Below are 21,465 nucleotides of genomic sequence, written 5' to 3'. Positions count from 1 at the left end.
GAAAAAAAGACGTTTAAGTGCGCCTTATAGTCGTGAAAATACGGTAATTAAATTTAGATTTCTTTGCCAAAGCATATCATCCATCATCAAATTAATAGTCTTCAGTGACGGGGCCCAGGGCTAGTTCTATGGGGGCACCGGTCTAGCCCCTGCTAGCAGATATTTGAAGTGTAAACTGATTGTGCAAAGATAAATTATCCAAACCCCAACCTTATGCTTCATTTGTACCATATTAATGATTTTCTCAGCTTAGTAAATGTTTCTAAAGGTTGCATTTTTTTTAAGCTAACAGTGATATTATGCTGCAATCTTAATAGCTGATTCTTTTTTAAGCTTTAACTAATCTTTGCTGCAGTATAAGGTCTTTGGATTAACCAGTTAATCTATTTTATGCTAGTTCCTAAAAAATAAAATTCAGCATTGCTCTTGGCTATATCAGTTAGGTCTGTATCAGGTAGTAAAGCTTTTATTGCTAACTGCAGTGTGAGCTCTAATAGCCATTTATCGGGCACTCAGTGAAATACTTTGAAAAATAAAATTTCAAGACGATAGTGTTACTGGAATCCAGGACAAGACCTTATTACCTTTGCAACATAAAAAATATGGATATTTTGATCGCAAAAAGGGATGTCAATGTAATAACAAGAAACTCCAAGAAAAATAACAAAAGTGTTTCTATAGGAAATTCATGAAAAACAGTCAGAGTGAAAGAAACACATTTTTTTTTTTTTTTTTTTAGAGTGAAAGAAACACATTTTTTTTTTTTTTTTGATACAACTACTTAGAGGCATTAATGCTGAAACTGGTTTACATTTTTTAGTTTATAAACCTAAATATAATTGTTAACTAGGCTTATTAACTTGTTAAATTCATCTTTTAACTTTTCAATTATCTTTTTACCTTTTTTCTTGACTTGTTAACTTTTTTTTCCAACTTAATTTACAATAGGTAATATATCATGCAAAGGCTCATCTAATTGGTCAAATGCCAAATTAAGATGTACACCCATGTAGCAGTATCTTTGCTGAACGGCTGGGTATAGATCTTGTGCTTCTAGACCACACTGAGGGAGTCCATTAGTAAGTGTATGCAAGTGATCAAAAATGTTAACCTGCCCTATAAAGGGATAAGCCCATTGAATAAGCTAATAGGAGACCAGTTTTGCACACCGCACACACACCACTATGCAGGACCACACCCCAGATTTATATATACATATATATATATATATATGTGTGTGTGTGTGTGTGTGTGTGTGTGTGTGTTTATATATTTTTTTTAACACAAAAAGCCCTAAAAAATAATCTGCCTTGTTGGAAGAGTTATTAATCTACCAGATGGGGGAAATTGAACAGCACATAGGGAAGGTGAAGAATTATAGCAGAAATATCTCCATCATAAATTATGTGTAGTGGCGATCTAAAATTCGAGATTAATTATCAAAGTTATGCTCTTCAATTGAAAGTTACCTGGGAAGCCAGGAACCCCCTGCACTCCTCGCTCTCCCTTCACTCCATCGATACCAGGGAGGCCAGTCGGACCCTGAAACCATCACAAAGCAAAGGTCATCTATATTTGTAGCTCTTAGTGATTTGTCACAGGGATTTATCAGGTAATTAAACAGTAACATACAGGAAGTCCAGGTATTCCAGAGTCACCCTTTTGTCCAGACTCCCCCTGGAAACCAGGCTGACCAGCATCACCCTTCTCTCCCTTTTGGCCTTCTCTTCCTGGAATTCCATGAGGACCTGGTTCTCCTGGGGTTCCTGTTTTGTTGTTGTTTTTTTTAACAGAACACAATATATTAAATATATCACAGTTAAAAATCTCCTATATTACAGGTTCTGAAAACTCTGCAGTGTTTCAGGACCTCTAACACATGCAATACTTTTGTCAGAATTTTCACATTACCCGCTTCTCCAGATGGTCCTCTCTCTCCCTGCTCTCCCTTGGGTCCCTCCAGGGAAAGGCCAGGAAGACCACGTTCTCCTGGCTCTCCCTGTGGTCCCTGAGGGCCAGGGAATCCCTTCTCGCCTTTTATACCAGGAATACCAGACTGACCAGGCATGCCAGGCAGACCTGGATCCCCCTTTTCACCTGCAGAGGTAGAGAACAGGCTGCACAGTGAGATGCTGTTGTCTGATAGCATCATGAGGGTCACATGAGTCAATGTACAACAGGTTGTTACCTTTTCCACCGTGAGCTCCAGGTGGTCCGGGAAAACCTTGACCTGGTAAACCTGCAGAAAAGAGCATATAGAATTTTTATTTTAAGTCATTACAATGTTCTGTGGGTTTAAAAACAGCAGTAATATAAAAAATGAGAAAATAAACATGTACATATTAGTAATGGTTATATTTACCCTTTTCAAAATGTTTAATAATAAAAAATGTAAATAATTTTTTTTAAATTGAATTAAACTAAGTTCCTTTTTATCTAAGAATATTTCTGCAATATTTGCTGTAGCATACTTATGATATTAATAATAATTTAATAACTAGGCAAACTATCCCCTAAAATAGGATTTCTTTTGTATTGAGTAGGATGTCAAGCGTGTTTATAAAATATAAAATATTTAACAAGAGAAACAGGATAATATACTTTAGAGAGGAGATACAATTGCAGCTAAAAGCTTTGGTGTGCCATCAAGTCCTTGTGATCAGATCATAGATTACAGCTTTATATTGCTGGATAAACAAAAAATAATTAAATGCATCCTTTTGGAATCGCCTTTGTGAGACGTCTACAAACTAGACCATTATCATTTAAATTAGGAAAAAAGTCTACCTGTTTTTGAGCTGGCCCAAAAGATATGCATAGACAGAAGACTGTACAAACTATTGACTCGAGGTCAGACTTATTTAGTCAGACTAAGACTTACCCCATCTAAAATAATATTTCTTTAGTAGTGTGAAATATATTGTTTATTTGTTGCTCTTTCAGCTTTTAATAAAAAAGACCAACCTGGGTCTCCTCTCTCCCCAGTGGATCCAGGAATGCCATCATTTCCAGGTTCACCCTTCTCTCCCCGAGGACCGGGAGGTCCTTGGAGGCCTCCTTCCCCTGAAGAAAAATCCAATTCAATCAACAGCATTTCATGCATCTTGTTTGTCTTAAAAACATGCAAATTTACTTATTTAAAGGAGAAATAAGTGAGAAATTTACAGTCACATTAACCCAAATCATTAACATTTGTAACCAAGGATAAATTGAACATTCCCCATAAGCAATCTACCCTCTCCATCAACAATATCAAGTTTTTCTCCTTACAAACCAAGAAGTACAATAAGGAACTACTTTAGTGCAGTGTTTAAACCGTCTCTACTTCCTTGTTATGAGCCAATCCCCTTGGATACCAAAACAAAGCGCAGACAAACAAAGAATAAAAATGTTTGACTGATATAGGCCTATATATCAAACAACTTATCTATTTTTATTCTTCTTAAATAAACATAGCTCCTTCTTGCTGAGAAAACAGGAACCCTACATACCTGGACGGCCATCACGACCAGGCTCTCCAGCAGATCCAGGAAGTCCGGGATTACCCTTCTCTCCTGGCCTGCCTGCTTGACCTTTATAAAACAGAGACACAAACAAGAGTGGGTACTCACCAAAAAAAAACAAAAAAAAAAAAACAGCAGGTGTCATGGTTGAGAAAAGTGCTGGAAAAATCAGTTTCACGTCTAACCTGGATACCCAGTGCTTCCTTTGTCTCCCTTTGGTCCTTGGTGTCCAGGTTTTCCAGGCATTCCTTCCTGACCCTTCTCCCCTTTGTCTCCACGGGGCCCTGGAAATCCTGGCTGACCTGTCTGACCCTGCGAGAATTAAGAGGACAGTAAGTGAGAGATGGGCAGTAAAATGTGAGGTATATTTTAGTAACAGCTTGAGTCTCTTTTCTGAACTCTACGGGTGTGAGCGGTCTCTGGTTTTAAATGGGGACAATTAGGGGTAATGGGTCAGGTCTCGGTTCTGAACTCTACCGGTGCAGGCAGATGCAGTTTTTTAAAATCAGACCTGTGAAGAACTCTGCACCACCATGTTTCAAAATGAAAATGGAGAGGTCAGTGCAGTGTGCATCATACCATCACACAGTAATTTGCTTGGCTAAACAGATCAGATTGTTGCACCTGACCAGATGATCTTCCTCCACATGTTGCAGTTTGGCAAAATAATAAAGTGTATTCTTGAGGCATTCTCTCAACAATGCTTTTACAATCCTTATACTTTTCTATAAAGGCCAGATGTGTTGAGGGAATGACCAATAGTTGCCCTATGTTAATTTTATGTAATTAAACTTCAACTGATAGCCTTATTAAATCACACACCCCTGGTTTGTATTAAATTATCAAGGGGCTTTTTAAGGTGTGCCTCTGTGGCGCAGTGGGTAGCACTGCTTCCTTGCAGCAAGAAGGTTTTGGGTACGATTCCTGGCCTGGGGTCTTTCTGCAAGGAGTTGGCATGTTCTCCCTGAGCATGCTGGGGTTCTCTCCAGGTACTCTGGCTTCCTCCCACAGTCCATAAAACATGACTGTTAGGCTAAATGGCTTCTCTAAATTCTTCTTAAGTGTGGGTGTATGCTTGTCGAGTTTGTCTCTGTGTTGCCCTGTGATCGACTGGCGACCTGTCCAGGGTGAGCCCCGCTTCTTCCCATAGAGACAAAGAGGCACCACGCACCCCTTGTGACCCCAGCCGAGATAAGGGTGACAGAAAATGGATGGACTTTTTAAGGTGAATAGTGGAGTAGGGGTATTATGGAAAAAGAGCAGTGTAAAAATAAAAAGTTTGCAGGATATTTTGTGAAAAAGTTTTGAAATATTTTTTTCCCACTTCAGAATTTCCATGCTATATATGCAATATAATGCACTGAAGACAGTGTAAAACATTAAAAAGCTCAAATATGTTCTAATACAAGAACTACTAGTTTCATTCCAGTGTTTTACCTTGTCTCCTGGATATCCAGGAACACCAATACCTGGTTCACCAGGTATTCCCGGGTCCCCCTTTTCACCATCTGTCCCTTTGAACCCAGGATGACCCGGTGTACCAATATCTCCTTTAGAACCCTTTGGACCAATCGGACCTACACATTATACATAGAAGCAAAACAAATTAATTTACAAGCACTTATTTGAAAGCATATATAAATATTCCACATATATACGCGTACATATATACTAAATGTTTCCTAGAATGCATCTACCTGGTATGCCCATGTCTCCAATGCCGCCTTTTGGCCCAGGGGGTCCCATGGTACCAGGATCTCCAGGAAAACCAGGGTCTCCCTTCTCACCTTAGAAGCATCAGAACCATTGAATCGAAACAGCCATATATAAAATTGGATTTCATAAATGTGCAGTAAAATAGTCTGTAGTTAAGTTAGTCATTTAGGCTACCTGGCTGGCCAGGTGATCCAGGTTCACCATCTTTACCGGCCATTCCGGGGTCTCCTTGAATGCCAGGGATACCCTTGACTCCAGCAACACCAGGTTGACCTTGTTTGTGGAGAATTTATATTAATATTGGATTAAGTAGAAAATAAAAGGAAACTGCCTCTGTTGCTAAATATTACCTGGGTCACCAGTGTCTCCCTTTTCGCCTTTCATGTGCTCCATATCATAATCAGTCAGTTTTCCTGGAGGTCCCATAGGACCTTGATCTCCCCTCTCACCTTTCTCTCCTTCTTTTCCCTCCTCTCCTCTTGGTCCAGTAAGACCAGGATCACCTATGATTTAAGGTCACACAAGAAGATTTTTACTGCTGCTGAGAGAACTAAAAGAAGGGCTAATAAGCCATTTATGATCATTTTTGTTTTGTGTGTCTAACCTCTCAGACCAGGTGATCCAGGTTGACCTGCTGGTCCAGGAAAACCTGGTGTTCCTGGAATTCCCATAACCCCCATTTCACCTTTGGGACCTAAAACAGATACAGAACCACATAGTGTTTTATAACCACAACTCAAATCTGAGGACGGTGGGCTGGGGAGGCTAAAAATCAGATTAATATAGAATTAAAATGCAATGCTTTTAATACACTACTCATAACTATGTCTTTGTTCATCAAAAATCTGGAAATGTAATAATTTGAGCATCAAATTTTAGACTTAAAAAAAAATTCTTAGGTTTAATATTTAGAAAAGGTAAAACATAAAAACAGCAATTTAACTGTTCTATAGCATATCGAAAAACATAAATTTTACAGTTAAACCAATAAACCAAAATAATTACACTGTTAATACTCCATGGCTGTCAACCATAGAACAGCGAGCACGTATCTGCATGGCTGTTTGCTGAGCCCCTCATTTTAAATGGATTTCAATGAAAACTGATCTGGTTATAAGTGGAAAATGGGACAAAAATTTAAGTACTTTTAAGAACTGAACTTACATGGGGTTCCATAACGGCCACATTTAGAACTAATTGATGAGCTTCCAAAAGCTACCAAAGGCATAAACATATCCCAGAGATGTGCAAAATTAGATTAATTCTTCAAAGATTAATTCAGCAAATTAAAACCTATGGGTTATTGGTGGTATTACACTTTAAAGAGCACAATCTGCCAAAAATCTGAATAAAAACATCTCAGTCCTGTTATCATGAAATTATTATTATTATTTTTTTTTTTTGGAGCTTGGAACAAAAAGATGAATTATGTTCAATCTGGATTTAGATTTTTTTATATAATGCCTTTTCATAACCCAGTCATCTCAAGGCACTTTAAATAGACAATACTGACAGATTGGTTAAGAAAACCAGTTACTTGTTTATGGTCATAGACTTGCAAGATATGCTCCTTCTGGATGAGCCTGCAATGACGATTTTCGCTTGCTTTATGTCATTGATGCTACATTCACACTGTACGCGATTGAAGCAGCAGAATCAGTCCTTTTACATGCAAAGTGAATGGTTGATATACGCATCAAGGCGCACCAAAAGCCCCTGCAGCAAGAGCATCTGAGCAGCAGGAGCAGTGCATCATGAGCTTCTCAGCATCTGAGGCGCATGACGAGCTTAACAAGCAGCAGCTGCTGGAGTTTGAAAATTTGTACTTTTGCTGCTCGGCGCGCCACATCAACCAATCAGAGAAGCTGATCTTGGAGCTGACAGAGAAACCAACACAGCACTGCTGATGTAGAGGTATGACCACTTCCTTGAAACAGTCTATTAACGGCTAAATTAGCTAAACATGACGAAACCTGCCGGCAAAATATGTTTGCTTTTATTACTCAGGTGCTTGCAGTTTGTAACGCATACCTGAAAAACGCTAACATCTACTCCCACCCACCACAAACATTAGGGGAAAATCCTCCAAGAATTGACTGGGATTGAGGCAGCAGCTGCTGGGGATTCCCAGCACTGCCACTATGTGGGGGTCTATGCGGCTCTGACAGCAAAATAAAATTTGAAGGCAGGATCGTAATCTTGATGAACTGACTACAAAGACGATGTTTTAAGATTTACTGTCTCGCTTAAAAATATATTAAAACTACTTTTTAACCAGCTTATCACAGCAAGCTGTCCTCTGCCATTGAACACAGGAGCAGCAGAAGCATCAGATGCATCTGGACACACTTTACTGGATGCGTCAGGAGCATCATAGATGCTCCTGATGCGCCTCTGCCTTTAATGTGTACAAGCATAAAAAATTAAGTAGCAGGCACTTTTTTTGCTGCTTAAAGGACATTCGTTGTAAACGTCACATGACTCTTCAGCAATCCCTCATATCGAGCGTGCATGCAGCGAGATTGGAGAGGAAAACTCCTTTTTAACAGGAAGAAACCTGCAAAACAACCGGGCTCAGTGCTAGCGACCATCTGCTGAGGCCGATTTAGGTTCAAGGAGAGAGAAGCAGATATAAAAAAAAGTAACTATTAAGTAGTTAAACAGGCGGCCCCCATCCAGGAAAGACGCAACCAGGCAGATGAGCTCCAAGCCAGTTCTGATAATCACAGTCAGAGAAACAGGACTACATGGAAAAACATGCCAAGCTCAAATATCTATTAACTAAGATGTTGATGGCAGCAGCACGGCAATATTTCTATCTAGGATGGAGTCACAGCCAAACAGGAACAGACCAGATGAAGCTACTATGATGAGAAAAAGCTGAGAGAGCATTAAGTTATGAGTGGAACTTGACAAATACTGCCAAATGGGAGAGTAGAGACAGAATGATGCAGAATAAGAGAAAGTGGTCCCTATGTGATCCAGCAGCCTAAAACATAATGAAAGATGATGAAAGATTTAGCAAGATTTGGTTTGACTATCCAAAATAATTTTCTCTTTATCTGTAACACAAAACTGTAAGTATTGAGACAAACAGAGCTTGTTTTGAGTGAAAACAGAAAATAGAGAAATTTTATTATTTTTGTTTTACTGAATCTCAGCTGATAAAGATGATTAAAGAAAACATTTTAAAATGTTTTAGAACTAAAAACACTTCTGTTTGATTCACTCACCTTGGTACCCAATCAACCCATCTCTGCCTGGCACACCTGGTAAACCTGGCACTCCTTTGACCCCTGGGATTCCTTGGAGGCCAGGGCTTCCTTTGTCTCCTTGAGGCCCCGGCATATCCAGACCTGGAGGGCCAGGGTAGCCCTTTGCTCCTTTTATACCTTCTCTACCTGTATAAAGAAAATGCCGTTCATTTTCTTTGAATTAAGATATACTTAACATAATATACTTTCGATTAATGTATAAAAGTTTACTTATTTAAATGTCTGTTTTTCTACTTAAATTGCAGCATTACCAGCATCATTAAATGGTCCTGGTTTATAAAAGTAAAAATGCTAGGAAAGGTAGTGAGTTTGTGTTTACCATGGGGTCCTGGTTCTCCACGTGGTCCCTGGGGTCCTTGTGGTCCAGGTAAGCCTTTCCCTGGAGCCCCTGGTTGGCCAATCTGACCAGGTGGTCCTGGAGGTCCAACTTCACCTTTTTTTTATGAAACATATTCAATAATGATTAGCTCACATTGTGTACAAAGCACAATTAAGCTTGACTTTTCACAGCTTCCATTGTTACCTTTAACACCCTGAGGTCCTGGGGGTCCTGTCTTTCCTTCTGGCCCCGGAATACCTGGGAAACCCACGCCACCCTTGTCTCCTGGGAAACCAGTGACTCCTGGGTTGCCCTGTGAACCTTTTGGTCCAGGAAGACCCCGTCCAGGTTCACCCTAAAATGTTTGAAAAGAGGACCTGTCAAAAATCTAAAGAATTTTTAAGGAATTGCATATATTTCCTAAGTAATTCTTCACTGCCAAATTTTAGATATGTGCGGCAATTAAAATTTTTTTTAATGGTTTTGTGCAATCTTTATCAGAGGCTATAAAAGAATATACTAAGAATTTCACATCTTAGGTTTTCATTTCACGTGTTTAATCAACAGCACAAATACATGTGGAAAAATACACACTTTTTGTCCTGGTAGACCAGGTTTTCCAGTCAGGCCATCCTGTCCTGGTCTACCTGGCACTCCAGGTGATCCTTTAGTTCCAGGAATTCCACTGAGTCCTGGAAACATACAGATCGTTTTCTCATGGTTACTTTTGAAATCCCACAGTGGGGTATTATATGTCATCTGTTTTACCTTTAGGACCCGGTGGGCCAGGAAATCCAATTCCAGGTGGTCCAAGTTCACCCTTTTGTCCAGGAAAACCTGGTAGACCTTGGTCACCTGGCAGTCCTATTTCACCTGCAAGAAAAAAAATACTTAGCATTATAAACTCAACGAAGATCAGTGACCTGATTAGGATCTGAGAATTAAATAAGAAACACCTTTAAAATAGATGTATTTATGATGACCGTGCTGCTACTTACCTTGCAGTCCTGGTATTCCATTAAATCCTTGTGGTCCAGGTGGCCCCAGGGGTCCTGGAGTGCTAACACCTTTACCGGGTTCTCCCTTTATGCCTTTTACATATGGACATTTTCAGTGAAATGCTAAAGTTTTAATGCAATAACTCGCTGTGTTTCTAGTGTTTATTCTAATGATTACCAGGTTGTCCTGGAACTCCTGGACGGCCTGGTGTTCCCTGACTGCCTTTCTCTCCAGGTTCACCTGGTCGGCCAAACCCTGGAATCCCAGGGGGGCCCCTTTCTCCAGGAGGACCATCCAGACCAGGTTCCCCCTCTGGTCCACGTTCTCCTTTTATACCCTCTTTGGCCTGTGATAGAGACATGACAAAATAACTTAAAATGCACTTGCCTGTGCAAAATTCTAACCATCACAGACACTTGGATATTTGTGAGTTTTTCCGAAAATGTTTAAATATATCCAGGAGTTTTTATCAATTCTGGCGGTTCGGCAACAGCAACCTGCAGTTGGAACACTGCTGTGTTAAAACAGACTGAGGCTCAAAGGTACTTTCAAAGTCAGACAAAAATTTATGACCCAAAATTCATCCTCCTGAGTTGCTGAAGTCTGTCCATTAAAATGCGTTTGCTTTTTAGGGACATAGTTTGACAAAGAAAAATGCAAATTGAGATACAAATTTTTCTTCAATACGAAGGAGAAGTCTCAGACTATGGTTACAAAATGTATGTACCTGAACAGTTTCTACAAGCTACAACAGAGAATGGTCCAATAGGTTCCTCAATTCTCAATAGCAAGCATTTATAACAGCTTTTCTTTACTTCAGCTTTAGCAAAAAGTACTGAGTTACAGCTTAATGATTTAAGTACATTTAATATACAGAGCCATCCCCCCTACATGGTATTTGATCTGGTTTACTCCTCCTCGATTCCACTGATGTATGGTGTGCCGCAGGAATCCATTCTAGGGCCTTATGTAGCTCTTTGCATTACACATACAATTGAATGGCTTTGTGTGAAAACCCACTAGACCAGCAGAGTTTTATGGTCTGCTGGCCAATATCTGCTGGAGGCCTGTCCCTCTAGGGGTAACCGATGTGAGGATCATTCATATTTTGTGGCTGGTCCAACATCCTGGATTAGTCTTCCCTAAGAGCTATACTCACTCACTGACTTGCATCTGTTCAAAGCCCAAAACAAGGGTTATGTATTTAAAAAATCTTTTTAATTTTCAGTAATAATTTATATTAGTATAGTAAAATAATATCCTTCATTAATATTCTGTAAACTGTTTTGGTCATTATAATGTGGCGTTGGAAGGTGCACTGTAAATCAGGTTTATTTGATTTGAAAAAGACTCAACAGCATCTTTTTCTTCCCGAGAAGACAGACAAATAAACTCCATCCACCTCTGCTTAAAAGCTTTAACTGATGTACAATACAAAGTGTCCTGACATATGACTGCACAGTGTGTGCACAGGGCTGCATCCAAGAAGAAACAACAGCATTGAGTCATTAGGGGTCCGTTTCAAGAAGCAGGTTTACTGAAAAGTTTTCTAAAATTGAAATCAGGGAAACTTTGAGTTTTCCGTTTCACAAAGAGAGTTAATTGAACCTCTGTTTCAGTCACCGTACTATCATTCTCCCCAGGACTAAACTGGTCAGGAACAGGTTTTGTTCCCTGAACTCTGTCTCCGCTCTCCTTAGAGCCAATCACTTTGTTTTATTTCCTGATTTGGTCAGATTTTTCTCACAGATTTGTGCATTTAAAAAAAAATGTCCGTTAGACACATTAGGTTTTAAAAATAAACATTGCATGTCCGTTTGACGAGGAGCTTATTAAAGACTGATCTGCATTTTTTCACAGAGATTTAAATACTGTATTTATAAGAAGGGGATTCTACAACTCAGTTGACAGGAAATTAGATTTATTTGTTTTTGGTTTGCTTAATATGAGCGACATGCAGATCATTCTTCATTTTCAACTTTATCATTCAGTGATAACAACCTAATGAGCCTACTGGTACAATCTGAAGCCATTCTATGGGAATGATGATCGCTAATAACGACCATTTATTGGGATGATAACATCCAAAGTAGCGCTAAACAGCCACTTAGCATTTACTGTGTAAAAGACAACAGAATACACATTAGGAGGAACCCATGAGATGATGCACAAGTTCTATCTATTAGAACAACATTTTTAGACTTAATTATCACCTGCTGCCAGGTAAATAGATACATTGATACACTACCATTCAATAAATAAACCCGTAATGTTATTATGGTCACAACAGGATTTATATTTTTTTGACTATGAAGAAATGTAGATATATGATAAATACATATTCAGTCAAGCTGATAAATGTAAAAACAGCCACTTAAAATGTGTAAATATTTTTAAGTATATAAAACTTAATTCTTAGAGGTATAATTTTGTTTTTTACTTTCTGAAATTCAGTTTCTGCTGCAAAAATGTATTGTAGAAAATATATTATTACAATACCGTCCAAGATTGTGATTTTGATCAGGAAGAATCTTATTTTAGTGATCTACAAATGGGACAACAGAGAGGAGAGTGCTTTTAATAAATGTAAAAAAGGCCTGGCTTAGCCCACTTCATATAAACCCTTGCATTAACTCGAGGAACAATCTTCATGTAATTCGATCAACAATCTTCTTCTTCGCCATCTTCCTCTCCTTTGCAGCTGTAGTGCTGTTTCTTTGTCCTTTAAACACATTATCCATTTTTTTTTATTTCTGCATTAAAATCTCTGGTTCCAGTTGTGTGAACTGTTGCCTGTTGTAATGGTGACTCGTTGAATAGGTGCTCCACTGATAATGGCGTTTCATACTTGCCACGCACGTACTCAACTCTGAGTGGACCTACTAAGAGTTGATTGCACTAATTCATAGCAGCTGTTGTGAAACAACAAGTTCCCAACATAAGACTAGATCAATTTAGAGTTGCACTGTTAAAAGACTTGTAGATAAATGAATTTCTTCCCATGCTATGGAGGGGGGAATTTTTATGTATGATAGCATGTTGTATACTAGAAACTTCTTTAATCCAGTAATCTGTCATATTTTACATTAGAACGGGATTTAGCAGAAAGTCTACTCTCTCATCTTCACCCTCAGGGCTAAGCCCCTGATCTCCTAGAATCCTAGATCCTCCCCTGCTTCAGAGTGATCAGTTACATACTTAATAACTAAAATAAGCATAGCTGCAGGGCTAAATGACTGTATCAATGCACTTACAGGTTCTCCTTTGAGACCTGGTTGACCTGGAAATCCATCTCTCCCCGGCAGTCCATCTTTGCCTGGTTGTCCCTGTGATCCAGGAAATCCAGGAAGACCTTTCTCCCCCTTATACCCGGGCGCTATAAAAATGTCTCCAGGTTCACCTACAGCACCAGGGGCCCCCATCAATCCAGGAGTTCCTGCAGGACCCTGCACAAAAATACATGTGGTGGTACACATTACTATCAGTTAAAATATGGATATCATTTAGATATCATGTATTTCCTATTTATTTTTGGATCTGTGCAACTGTTATATAATTGACATGAAGACATTGTTTTAAACTCACAGGAATTCCAGGTTCTCCAGGTGGCCCAGAACGACCCTTCTCTCCTTTACCCCCAACTGGACCTGGGGGACCTGTCAAGTAAAACAGACCATTGGGTTCAAAACTCTTTTATTTTTACCTGCAAAACTCTAACTAATTAATTTCAATGTAAATAAGAGACACCTGAAAACAAATATCCAAATCCTATTAGATAAAACTGAAGTCCAGTTTACAGAATTTAACAGTTGCAATTGTCATGACATTTTCATAGCAGCTCATGAACTTCCATGTGCCCCTGTTGCACAAAACAGTCATTATTACAATAGTCAATAAATTGGAATATGTCTGCTTATGAGGCTCTTTGTCTGAGTAAAATCATCTTTTTGAAACAAAGCAGGTATTAAACACTGTACAAGTACTATTTAATATACAAGTAGTATTTTTATGTACTATCAGGGTACATGTAATTAATCAATATAAATTGTTTCACTTAGGAACTGAATTTTCTATAAAAATTTTAAAAATTATTGTACTTAACCTAATAGAAAAGCATATGCTACACAATGATCAACATTTATCTTTTTTAGGTAAACTGAACCTTTACACTGAAATTTGGGTTTTTCCACAGGAAAGCGGATATTATCATTGGGAGAAGACCTCTCATCCAGGCAGGGCATATAACTGGCTACATGGTCGAGAGCCCAATCAGCAAAGACCAAAGGCAGGATCCAGGAACCAAAAGATGAGAGCAACTTCTGCTTCTAAAAAAGCCACTACCAGCCCTCAGTTCCTTAAGAAGTTTTCACTAATCAAAGCTTTCTAAAACCATCTCCTTTTCAGTTTGAAAACAGCAAGAAATTAGTTTGCAAACTGTTTACAGCAGGACAGATGTGATTGGAAAATATAAAAGCTTAATTCTTTATGTTCAAGACCAGAACAGGTTTCTTTCAACAACTACAAAATGACTGACCAGATACACACTAGAAAAACCAATTCATAGAAACACATCTTCCATGCAGGTAACAAAGGAACTGATGGCGCCTTTCCATTGGTACAACTTTATTTGCCTCATTTGTGTCAGGTATTTTCTACACAAGTGGAGAAACCAGATCCTCATGTCAAAGGGCATAAAAGAGTCTTATGTCTAAAGACAACATGATTTACGTTTAAACAACGTCTACGTTAGGTTGAAAAGCTAAAGGTGAAAAGCCGTAATTTCCAGATCGATGAAAAGCCTGTTTGCAATGTTTTTTCAATATCTATTATTGGACTACAGTGGGACAAAATCAGATGGACCAAACACAGCACAATTTTCAACAAGTATTTCTGGACTAAATCAAGAATATGACGGACCGACCAGATTTAGGCTGAAAACCAACGTCTCAATGACGTCTTGTGTTTGGGGGGATTCTTTCAAAATTTAAATAAACTCATGAAAACTTATTGCTGTGTGTGTGTGTGGGGGGGGGTTACACAAGCCGATCTTAATGTTCATCAGCGGCAGCAATGCAAGGCAATAATGGAGGACTTTCTGCTCAATAGAATTGGTTCCACATGGAATGGAAAAGCCTAGAAACCACATTGATCCTTGCAGAAAAGGAACCTTAACCTAACATAGTGTATTACTGAAGCTAATGCAACACCTACACATAAAACTAAGAAATGTGAACTAAGACCTGAACACAATAGTTTTCTTTTTTCTTTCTGGGTAAGAAATTTTAGATGTTTAGTTTATGGCAGCTCTTTAGGTAGTACAATGATTGATAATACCTTAAGTGGGTTGCCATCTAGTTTTTCCCCAAAAGTGGAAAATACTGTGTTGGCATATCAGCAACCAAATGTTCTTCTTTTAACTGCACACAAGCTTTTTGAACATTGAACTTAAACATTCATCATTGGTTTGTGCTCATGGTTTACCTACCTCGCTCTCCTTTAACCCCTGCTGGGCCAGGTAATCCAGGTGTGCCGCTGCCTTCACAAGTAACACAGGCATCTCCTTTCTCACCTAAAATTAGGCAAAATTCTATCAAGAAACTATGCTGTGCCTTAATGAACTTGTTAAAAATTTGAGCATCAGCAGCCGCCGCTGTCCCTTAAAACCGTTGAAACATATATCAGTAATATCAGCAATCATTACCTTTTTGCCCATCTTCCCCCGATAATCCTGGAGGTCCAGCTGGACCACGGTCTCCTTTCTCCATATTACACTCTTCAGGGTTAACTACGTTAGCCATACATGCACGTGGTGAATTACAAAAAACAGTTTTGGAAGCACAACAAAGTAAATGAAGTAATAAATAAGCCCTACGTGGTGGACCCGGTGGCCCAGGGGCTCCGATTTCCCCCGGTCGTCCTGGTGGTCCTGGAAGAGATTGTCCATCGAAGCCTCTGTCACCCTTTTCTCCCGTTTCACCCTTCTGACCAGGCTCGCCAGGAGGACCCTCTATGAAACGGCCTGTCATACAAAAAAAACCATTAATATTGCATCAGATATTCTTATAAAATATTCCCTACTTTTTATTTCCATTGAGACTTCGAGTAATTTGTATGAATATACATCAAAATAAGACATAGCTTTGAAGTAAATGACTAAAATTTCTTACTATATTATCAGTTTAACATAAACGGACACATTTGCCAGTGACATCCAAACAAATAACCACCTTCCAATCTAAGATTCCCCTTAAACTCCTAAGATCCTGCATTATGAAGCCTTCTACAACTGCCACTGTTACATAAAAACGCTGATAATAAATAAAATTCAAATGAAACTAGAGTTCTATCGTTAGCATGCTCAAAATAGATTAAGGTCAACAAGTGTCTATTCTAACATTTTACCTGGTGGACCTGTTTGACCTGGAAAACCACGGTCACCTGTGGTTGGAAAAGGAATTGAGCAATGAATGAAAGTAGGTCATGTTAGAAGCGATCTATTGTGTCTGTGAGTTAATGGACACATAAAAGTATCGTCTATACCTTTTGCTCCGTGTCCCCCTGGAGGACCAGGAGGCCCAGGGGGGCCACGTGGACCTTCACCCTACAGTACAACCACATCATTAATGACATTAGCTCATACTTTTCTACTACATTTTAACAACAGTATCAATTATTCTGCTGCCAGATGAGCATATGAACATTATTGATTAGTGGATTATGTGTAAAAATCAATATAGTCTGTATTTAACACTGATTATTTTTAAAATGACTGAAATTACTTTATATTTATGTTTATGAAGTTTTTTTTTCTATCGCCAAGCGACTTGAGAGGACATTTTTTGTAAAAATGGAGTGTTGTCAATAAACTGGGAATGATTACTTCTATTGCTTTTATTAATTAACCAAGACATTAACAAAAAAAAGGAAAATAAATCCAAGTAAACACCAGAAGGAGCAGAGTAACTCACATAACCCGGTGGTCCTCTATCTCCCTTTACACCCTAAAATCAGATACAAAAATGTCAGAAGATTAATATAAATGACTGGATGGGTTAATTATTGGAATATATAAACTTGTAAAGCATGGGGTAGTTACAGTTGAACCAGGATATCCGGGAAGCCCTTGGTTGCCTTTTTCTCCCTGCAGTAAAATAAGTTGATGATTAATTAGTGTTGAAAACTTTTAAAGAAAGTGTTTGTTTTGCAGATAGATGATAAATATTAGTTTTACCTTTGTGCCAACCTTTCCATCTTTACCAGGTTTACCCTAAACATTGACATAAAAGGTTAAAACGTAGATAGTAGATACGCTTCCAAACAAGTATTTACTCTTCCGGGAGAATCTAATGTAAATTATCTCTTTAGTTCTTATTTGTTTCAAAGGTAAAATTGACCATGACATACCTCTGCTCCAGGTGGGCCAGGTTCGCCTTTGAATCCTTTCTGATAAGGGAGACAGAGGCCCTAAAAAAAAGAAATCAATGTTTTAATAAAAGGTCAATAATAATAAAAATACTTTTTCTTAAAAGCAAAGGCTACATCGCAAAGATCAAATACTAACTTTCTCTCCTTTGTCGCCCTTGTCTCCTTTTATATGCTGTGGGAATTAAATGCAACCAGATGCACAATCAGTTAATGACACATTCTAAATGTTTTAATTTGGAATTTCAGTTTCAAAGCACTAAGTGAGTAGCCATGGTCGTACCCATGTGGTGTTTGCTTTCACTTCTTCATATCTTCCAGGTGGACCAGGTGGGCCTATGAGTCCTTTTTCACCCTGCAAGGAAACATTAACACTATAATGGTCACAGGTGAACACATACCAGTCCTTTTAATATAGAAAATTGAAATTAATATCCTCAAAAGACAGCATATAAGCATTATTTGATATAGGATAAACCACACTGAGAAAGTGGGGGCAGGTGCCACCCTAAATGGAATATGGTTTGTAAGAACGTTTTCAGACATTGTTTAGGTTTATAGTGAGGCGGGCTCAGTTTGAGTCCTGATATCTACAGATATTAATCAATACAGCTGAGTTTCACCAAGTAAGGACTTTACAGTATCTTCATCTGCTGTCGGACGCAGGCTATGCTGCTTCCTTACGCAGGATCCAACAGCTGACTTTTCCCTTAATATTTTCCTTCTTCCTGCTCCTCTGCACTGTTAAAGGTTGTAATATCTGTTGTTACTTTTAACAATAGCATGTCAGCCTGGATACTGTCACCGATGGAAGTAGGCCTCAGTGCTAGGCCTACTTAGTTGTGCAGGGAAATGATGTACAGCTGTGAACAGAGTCAGACACCTAATTACGCCTTTTTAAAGCTTGACCAGCTTCTTAGAAACTAAGTAATCTAATCTATTCCTCTGACCTATGGACACACAATACCTTGGAGCAGACAGATATGGTTAACAACAATGCCCTTTGTTGTGCTTACTGTCACTAATGGAAGAAGAATCAAGAATGTTAGGTTTGTTTATTCGATGGATGAAGTGCTCGACTTAGTCTTTATTACAAGTTATAATAATTTCAAGTAAAATAAAAAATAAAAAACAGTGGAAAAAGCAGGTAAACCTATTGTTCACATATTTATTGCACTTTAATGAGATGCAATCTAATTTAAAAATGGTTAATTTATTTAAAATAATACCAGACAGGTTAACCTCCTATTGATTTATTCTGGAGTGTTAGTTGAATTTAAAATAAAATTTGAATGTTTTGCCAGTATTTTTTCCTATGTTTTGTTTATGTGCATATTTATTTAATTTATAACTAAGTTTCCTCAAAAGAAATAACAAAAATCTAGGAGATTTATTTCACAGTCACATTGGTTACATTTTTGATTCAAGATTTACTGAGTCGATTTCGAGTCAGTGAATCATCTCGTATCGGATCGTTCCAAATCAGGAGTTACCAAGGCGGGCACCAAGAGGCCCTAAGGGACCATGTGAAGGGCCCTCAGCATCTTCTAAAAACAGCACAACTCACCTGTGGGATAAGTTTTAAATTTTATGTTATTCAGTTTCTTTTCTTTTTTAATTATTTATAGAGCATTTCGTCATATTAATCATAGAGAGCATTTAAGAATGTATAGAAATTGCAAAATGACAGGATCTAAAATAAAATTTATGATTAAAAGAAACAATAAAAGTATGCTTATTGTGCTTAAAGTTTAGGTGAACACTGACCCCTCCTTCTGTTGACTCAGTAGCTCTCAGACTAAAAGAGATGGGTGACCCCTGTTCTAAATGAACCAAAATCGTCCATTAATCACCATGAATCATGATATGAATCGAATTGTTGGTAAAATAAATTGTTGGATCCCCAGTTAAAAAGTTAGCCTGTATAGTTCTTTTGAGCTAATTGCTGTCAGCTTTGAAGAGGCTGAATTCGAAATAAAGATTTGGACAAATATTCAAATTTGGTCTAATGTTTGTAAGCACCTGTATTGCTGATTTAAGATGCTAAAAATTCCAAGATTTCAAAGTATACACAAAGATGACCTATACTATGTGCCTATGTCACACATTTTTGGTGTCTGTTTCAAGTTTAATATATTCACATTACTATGTCAGCGGAAAATTTGTTGGAAAATCATCCAAGTCCCATGTTAGCTAATCTAAAATTCCTATTAATTAAAAAATAACTCTCACCTTCTGTCCTTTTTCACTCACAAAGGCCAATCTGTCACCCTGGAGACAAATGATAAAGTTATTGTAAAATCATTGATAGAAAAATGCTGAAAAATGCTGAAAAAGGATCTTACTTTCTCTCCTGGAGGGCCGGGCGGTCCAGGATCACCCTGTCAGTTAATTATAATTAGTTAAGAGGATGACTTCAGTGAGATCTTCAGTTTGTATTATTGCTTTGACTTTTGTGTTACTTACTTTGAGTCCTGGATATCCTCGGGGTCCGGGGGGTCCAGTTGGTCCAACTTGTCCAACAGTTCCCTTGGAGAGGAAGACAGGTAGAAGAAGGAAATCATTACAATCCAATATGGTTTCTGACATGCCTGAAGTTGCTCAACCAACATGCTACAGTACGCACAGGTATTCCAGGTGTGCCAGGTAACCCTCTGTCTCCTTTAAAAGGGACAAACCCAATTACACCACCAGGGTCTCCCTGTAGACGAGAAAGTCATTGTCAGGTTGTTGGAGTCAAAGATTTGTAAAACTATAGAACAGATATTAAAGCCAAAACTCACTTTCATTCCTTGCAGTCCTGGTAGGCCCTGAAGAAACAAGAATAAATTAAACCAACCAATCAATAACTAGAAAGAAATCCAGTTTCTGTAACAATCATTTAAAAAGTGAACGGTTCTGCTTACGGGCGGCCCTTGAAGTCCAGGAAAACCATTCAGACCGTCCATTCCTCTTTCACCCTGAAACACAGACATCAAATCATTAGAGGGAACAAACGTAGCAGTTCATAAAACAATATAATCATGTCTAGGGTGCTCAGAAAAATCAGAGCAACAATGTTCTTCCAAATCTATGAGAAACAAAGGCAGCTTACTTTGGTCCCATTGCATCCTGGGATTCCAGGCGGACCTGGGGGACCGTCATTTCCGTTGAGCCCCTAAGATTAAGATTATAGAAAAAGTCAATTTTAATAGTTAAGCATTAAGTTGTGATAGAAATTCTAAACAGACATCAACACACAGAAAGGAGTATAATAATATATTTAGCTGATAAAACCCTCAAATGGAGGCATTCTTAGAAGAATTCAGTACAATGGTGTAGCATGTGTGATTAACATACTGGTAGTCCTGGATTTCCTGGAAACCCTGGTTGCCCAGGAGGACCCTGAAAAATAACAAGCATCCGGTTAACACAAAAGCTTCTACTGAAGCAGTGAAGTTAGGGTCGTGCAGTTTTATATTATATAGTTGTTTACTTACGCGCACTCCTTTTAATCCCGGAGCACCAGGTGCTCCTAGATCACCCTATTGGATAAATTATTTCATTATTACAATTATATCTGAAATATTTCTGGAAAAGCTTAAATATCAGTTCAAAAGAATAAAAATGTTGGTGGTGTATAAAAGGGCTATATGAGTGGGTTTGGTAAATCCTTAGTCATCCAAAGCTTACTCAGTTTCACTGATGTAAAATCTACCAGCTGCTCTGCTGATTTGAATAAGAAATTAACATGTGTCATGTGAGAGTAAAAAATAAAAACAAAACTGTCAAGATTGGAGCTTCTTTGGTGAAGAGATGGGATTCCATTTATTCATTAACACAAGTTTTGATCACTAGGAAATGCTTCCAATTTTTTCAATAATCTTAAAAAAAGATTCCAATTGAAATAGTCTAAAAGTGTGTACCTACCTTGGGGCCCATTGGCCCTGGAGGCCCCTCATGCCCCTGCATTCCTGGGAATCCCATATTACCCTGTAGACCAGGAAATCCACGCTCACCCTGTGATATGCAAGACAATATAAAAAAATAAAATCAGATCCTTTAGCTCAGGAAAAGCCGCACCGACACAGTTAACATACATTTGCACCAGACATAACCAGATGGGCACGTAACTTTAAAAAAAATGACTAGATATAGTTGTTAATTACTTCCTGAAAAACATATCTACATCACAAGTTCCTAAGCAAAATAAATATTTACGTACTTTTTATGATCCTAAATGTCTATGAAT

At 38.3% G+C, this 21,465-nt stretch overlaps 1 protein-coding gene across 1 annotated transcript in view; it reads right to left on the bottom strand.

Annotated features, from left to right (window-relative positions):
* Positions 1-21,465, bottom strand: part of LOC107096495 (collagen alpha-1(IV) chain-like) — a 64,245-nt gene that overhangs the window by 8,121 nt on the left and 34,659 nt on the right. Inside the window, exons 3-44 of the mRNA XM_015393161.1 lie at positions 21,144-21,233; positions 20,714-20,758; positions 20,574-20,618; positions 20,329-20,391; positions 20,141-20,194; positions 20,018-20,044; positions 19,861-19,935; positions 19,701-19,763; positions 19,580-19,615; positions 19,467-19,505; positions 17,518-17,589; positions 17,374-17,409; positions 17,217-17,276; positions 17,044-17,079; positions 16,909-16,953; positions 16,781-16,813; positions 16,353-16,413; positions 16,215-16,250; positions 15,685-15,831; positions 15,514-15,597; positions 15,298-15,381; positions 13,398-13,468; positions 13,067-13,258; positions 9,990-10,158; positions 9,812-9,904; positions 9,582-9,686; positions 9,408-9,505; positions 9,018-9,168; positions 8,814-8,927; positions 8,453-8,620; positions 5,824-5,913; positions 5,570-5,722; positions 5,394-5,492; positions 5,201-5,290; positions 4,941-5,080; positions 3,689-3,815; positions 3,492-3,572; positions 2,965-3,063; positions 2,189-2,239; positions 1,912-2,097; positions 1,633-1,766; positions 1,470-1,542 (exon numbers count right to left, since the gene is read on the bottom strand). Coding sequence (XP_015248647.1) covers positions 1,470-1,542; positions 1,633-1,766; positions 1,912-2,097; positions 2,189-2,239; positions 2,965-3,063; positions 3,492-3,572; positions 3,689-3,815; positions 4,941-5,080; positions 5,201-5,290; positions 5,394-5,492; positions 5,570-5,722; positions 5,824-5,913; positions 8,453-8,620; positions 8,814-8,927; positions 9,018-9,168; positions 9,408-9,505; positions 9,582-9,686; positions 9,812-9,904; positions 9,990-10,158; positions 13,067-13,258; positions 13,398-13,468; positions 15,298-15,381; positions 15,514-15,597; positions 15,685-15,831; positions 16,215-16,250; positions 16,353-16,413; positions 16,781-16,813; positions 16,909-16,953; positions 17,044-17,079; positions 17,217-17,276; positions 17,374-17,409; positions 17,518-17,589; positions 19,467-19,505; positions 19,580-19,615; positions 19,701-19,763; positions 19,861-19,935; positions 20,018-20,044; positions 20,141-20,194; positions 20,329-20,391; positions 20,574-20,618; positions 20,714-20,758; positions 21,144-21,233 — 3,715 coding nt within the window. The remainder of the gene's footprint in view (positions 1-1,469; positions 1,543-1,632; positions 1,767-1,911; positions 2,098-2,188; positions 2,240-2,964; positions 3,064-3,491; positions 3,573-3,688; positions 3,816-4,940; positions 5,081-5,200; positions 5,291-5,393; positions 5,493-5,569; positions 5,723-5,823; positions 5,914-8,452; positions 8,621-8,813; positions 8,928-9,017; positions 9,169-9,407; positions 9,506-9,581; positions 9,687-9,811; positions 9,905-9,989; positions 10,159-13,066; positions 13,259-13,397; positions 13,469-15,297; positions 15,382-15,513; positions 15,598-15,684; positions 15,832-16,214; positions 16,251-16,352; positions 16,414-16,780; positions 16,814-16,908; positions 16,954-17,043; positions 17,080-17,216; positions 17,277-17,373; positions 17,410-17,517; positions 17,590-19,466; positions 19,506-19,579; positions 19,616-19,700; positions 19,764-19,860; positions 19,936-20,017; positions 20,045-20,140; positions 20,195-20,328; positions 20,392-20,573; positions 20,619-20,713; positions 20,759-21,143; positions 21,234-21,465) is intronic.

Source organism: Cyprinodon variegatus, unplaced genomic scaffold (assembly GCF_000732505.1).
Source record: "Cyprinodon variegatus isolate N-32 unplaced genomic scaffold, C_variegatus-1.0 Scaffold628, whole genome shotgun sequence".
In the NCBI taxonomy this organism is placed as follows: domain Eukaryota; kingdom Metazoa; phylum Chordata; class Actinopteri; order Cyprinodontiformes; family Cyprinodontidae; genus Cyprinodon; species Cyprinodon variegatus.
The sequence above is the reverse complement of the archived record's forward strand: the minus strand, read 5'-3'. Positions and strand labels throughout refer to the sequence as shown.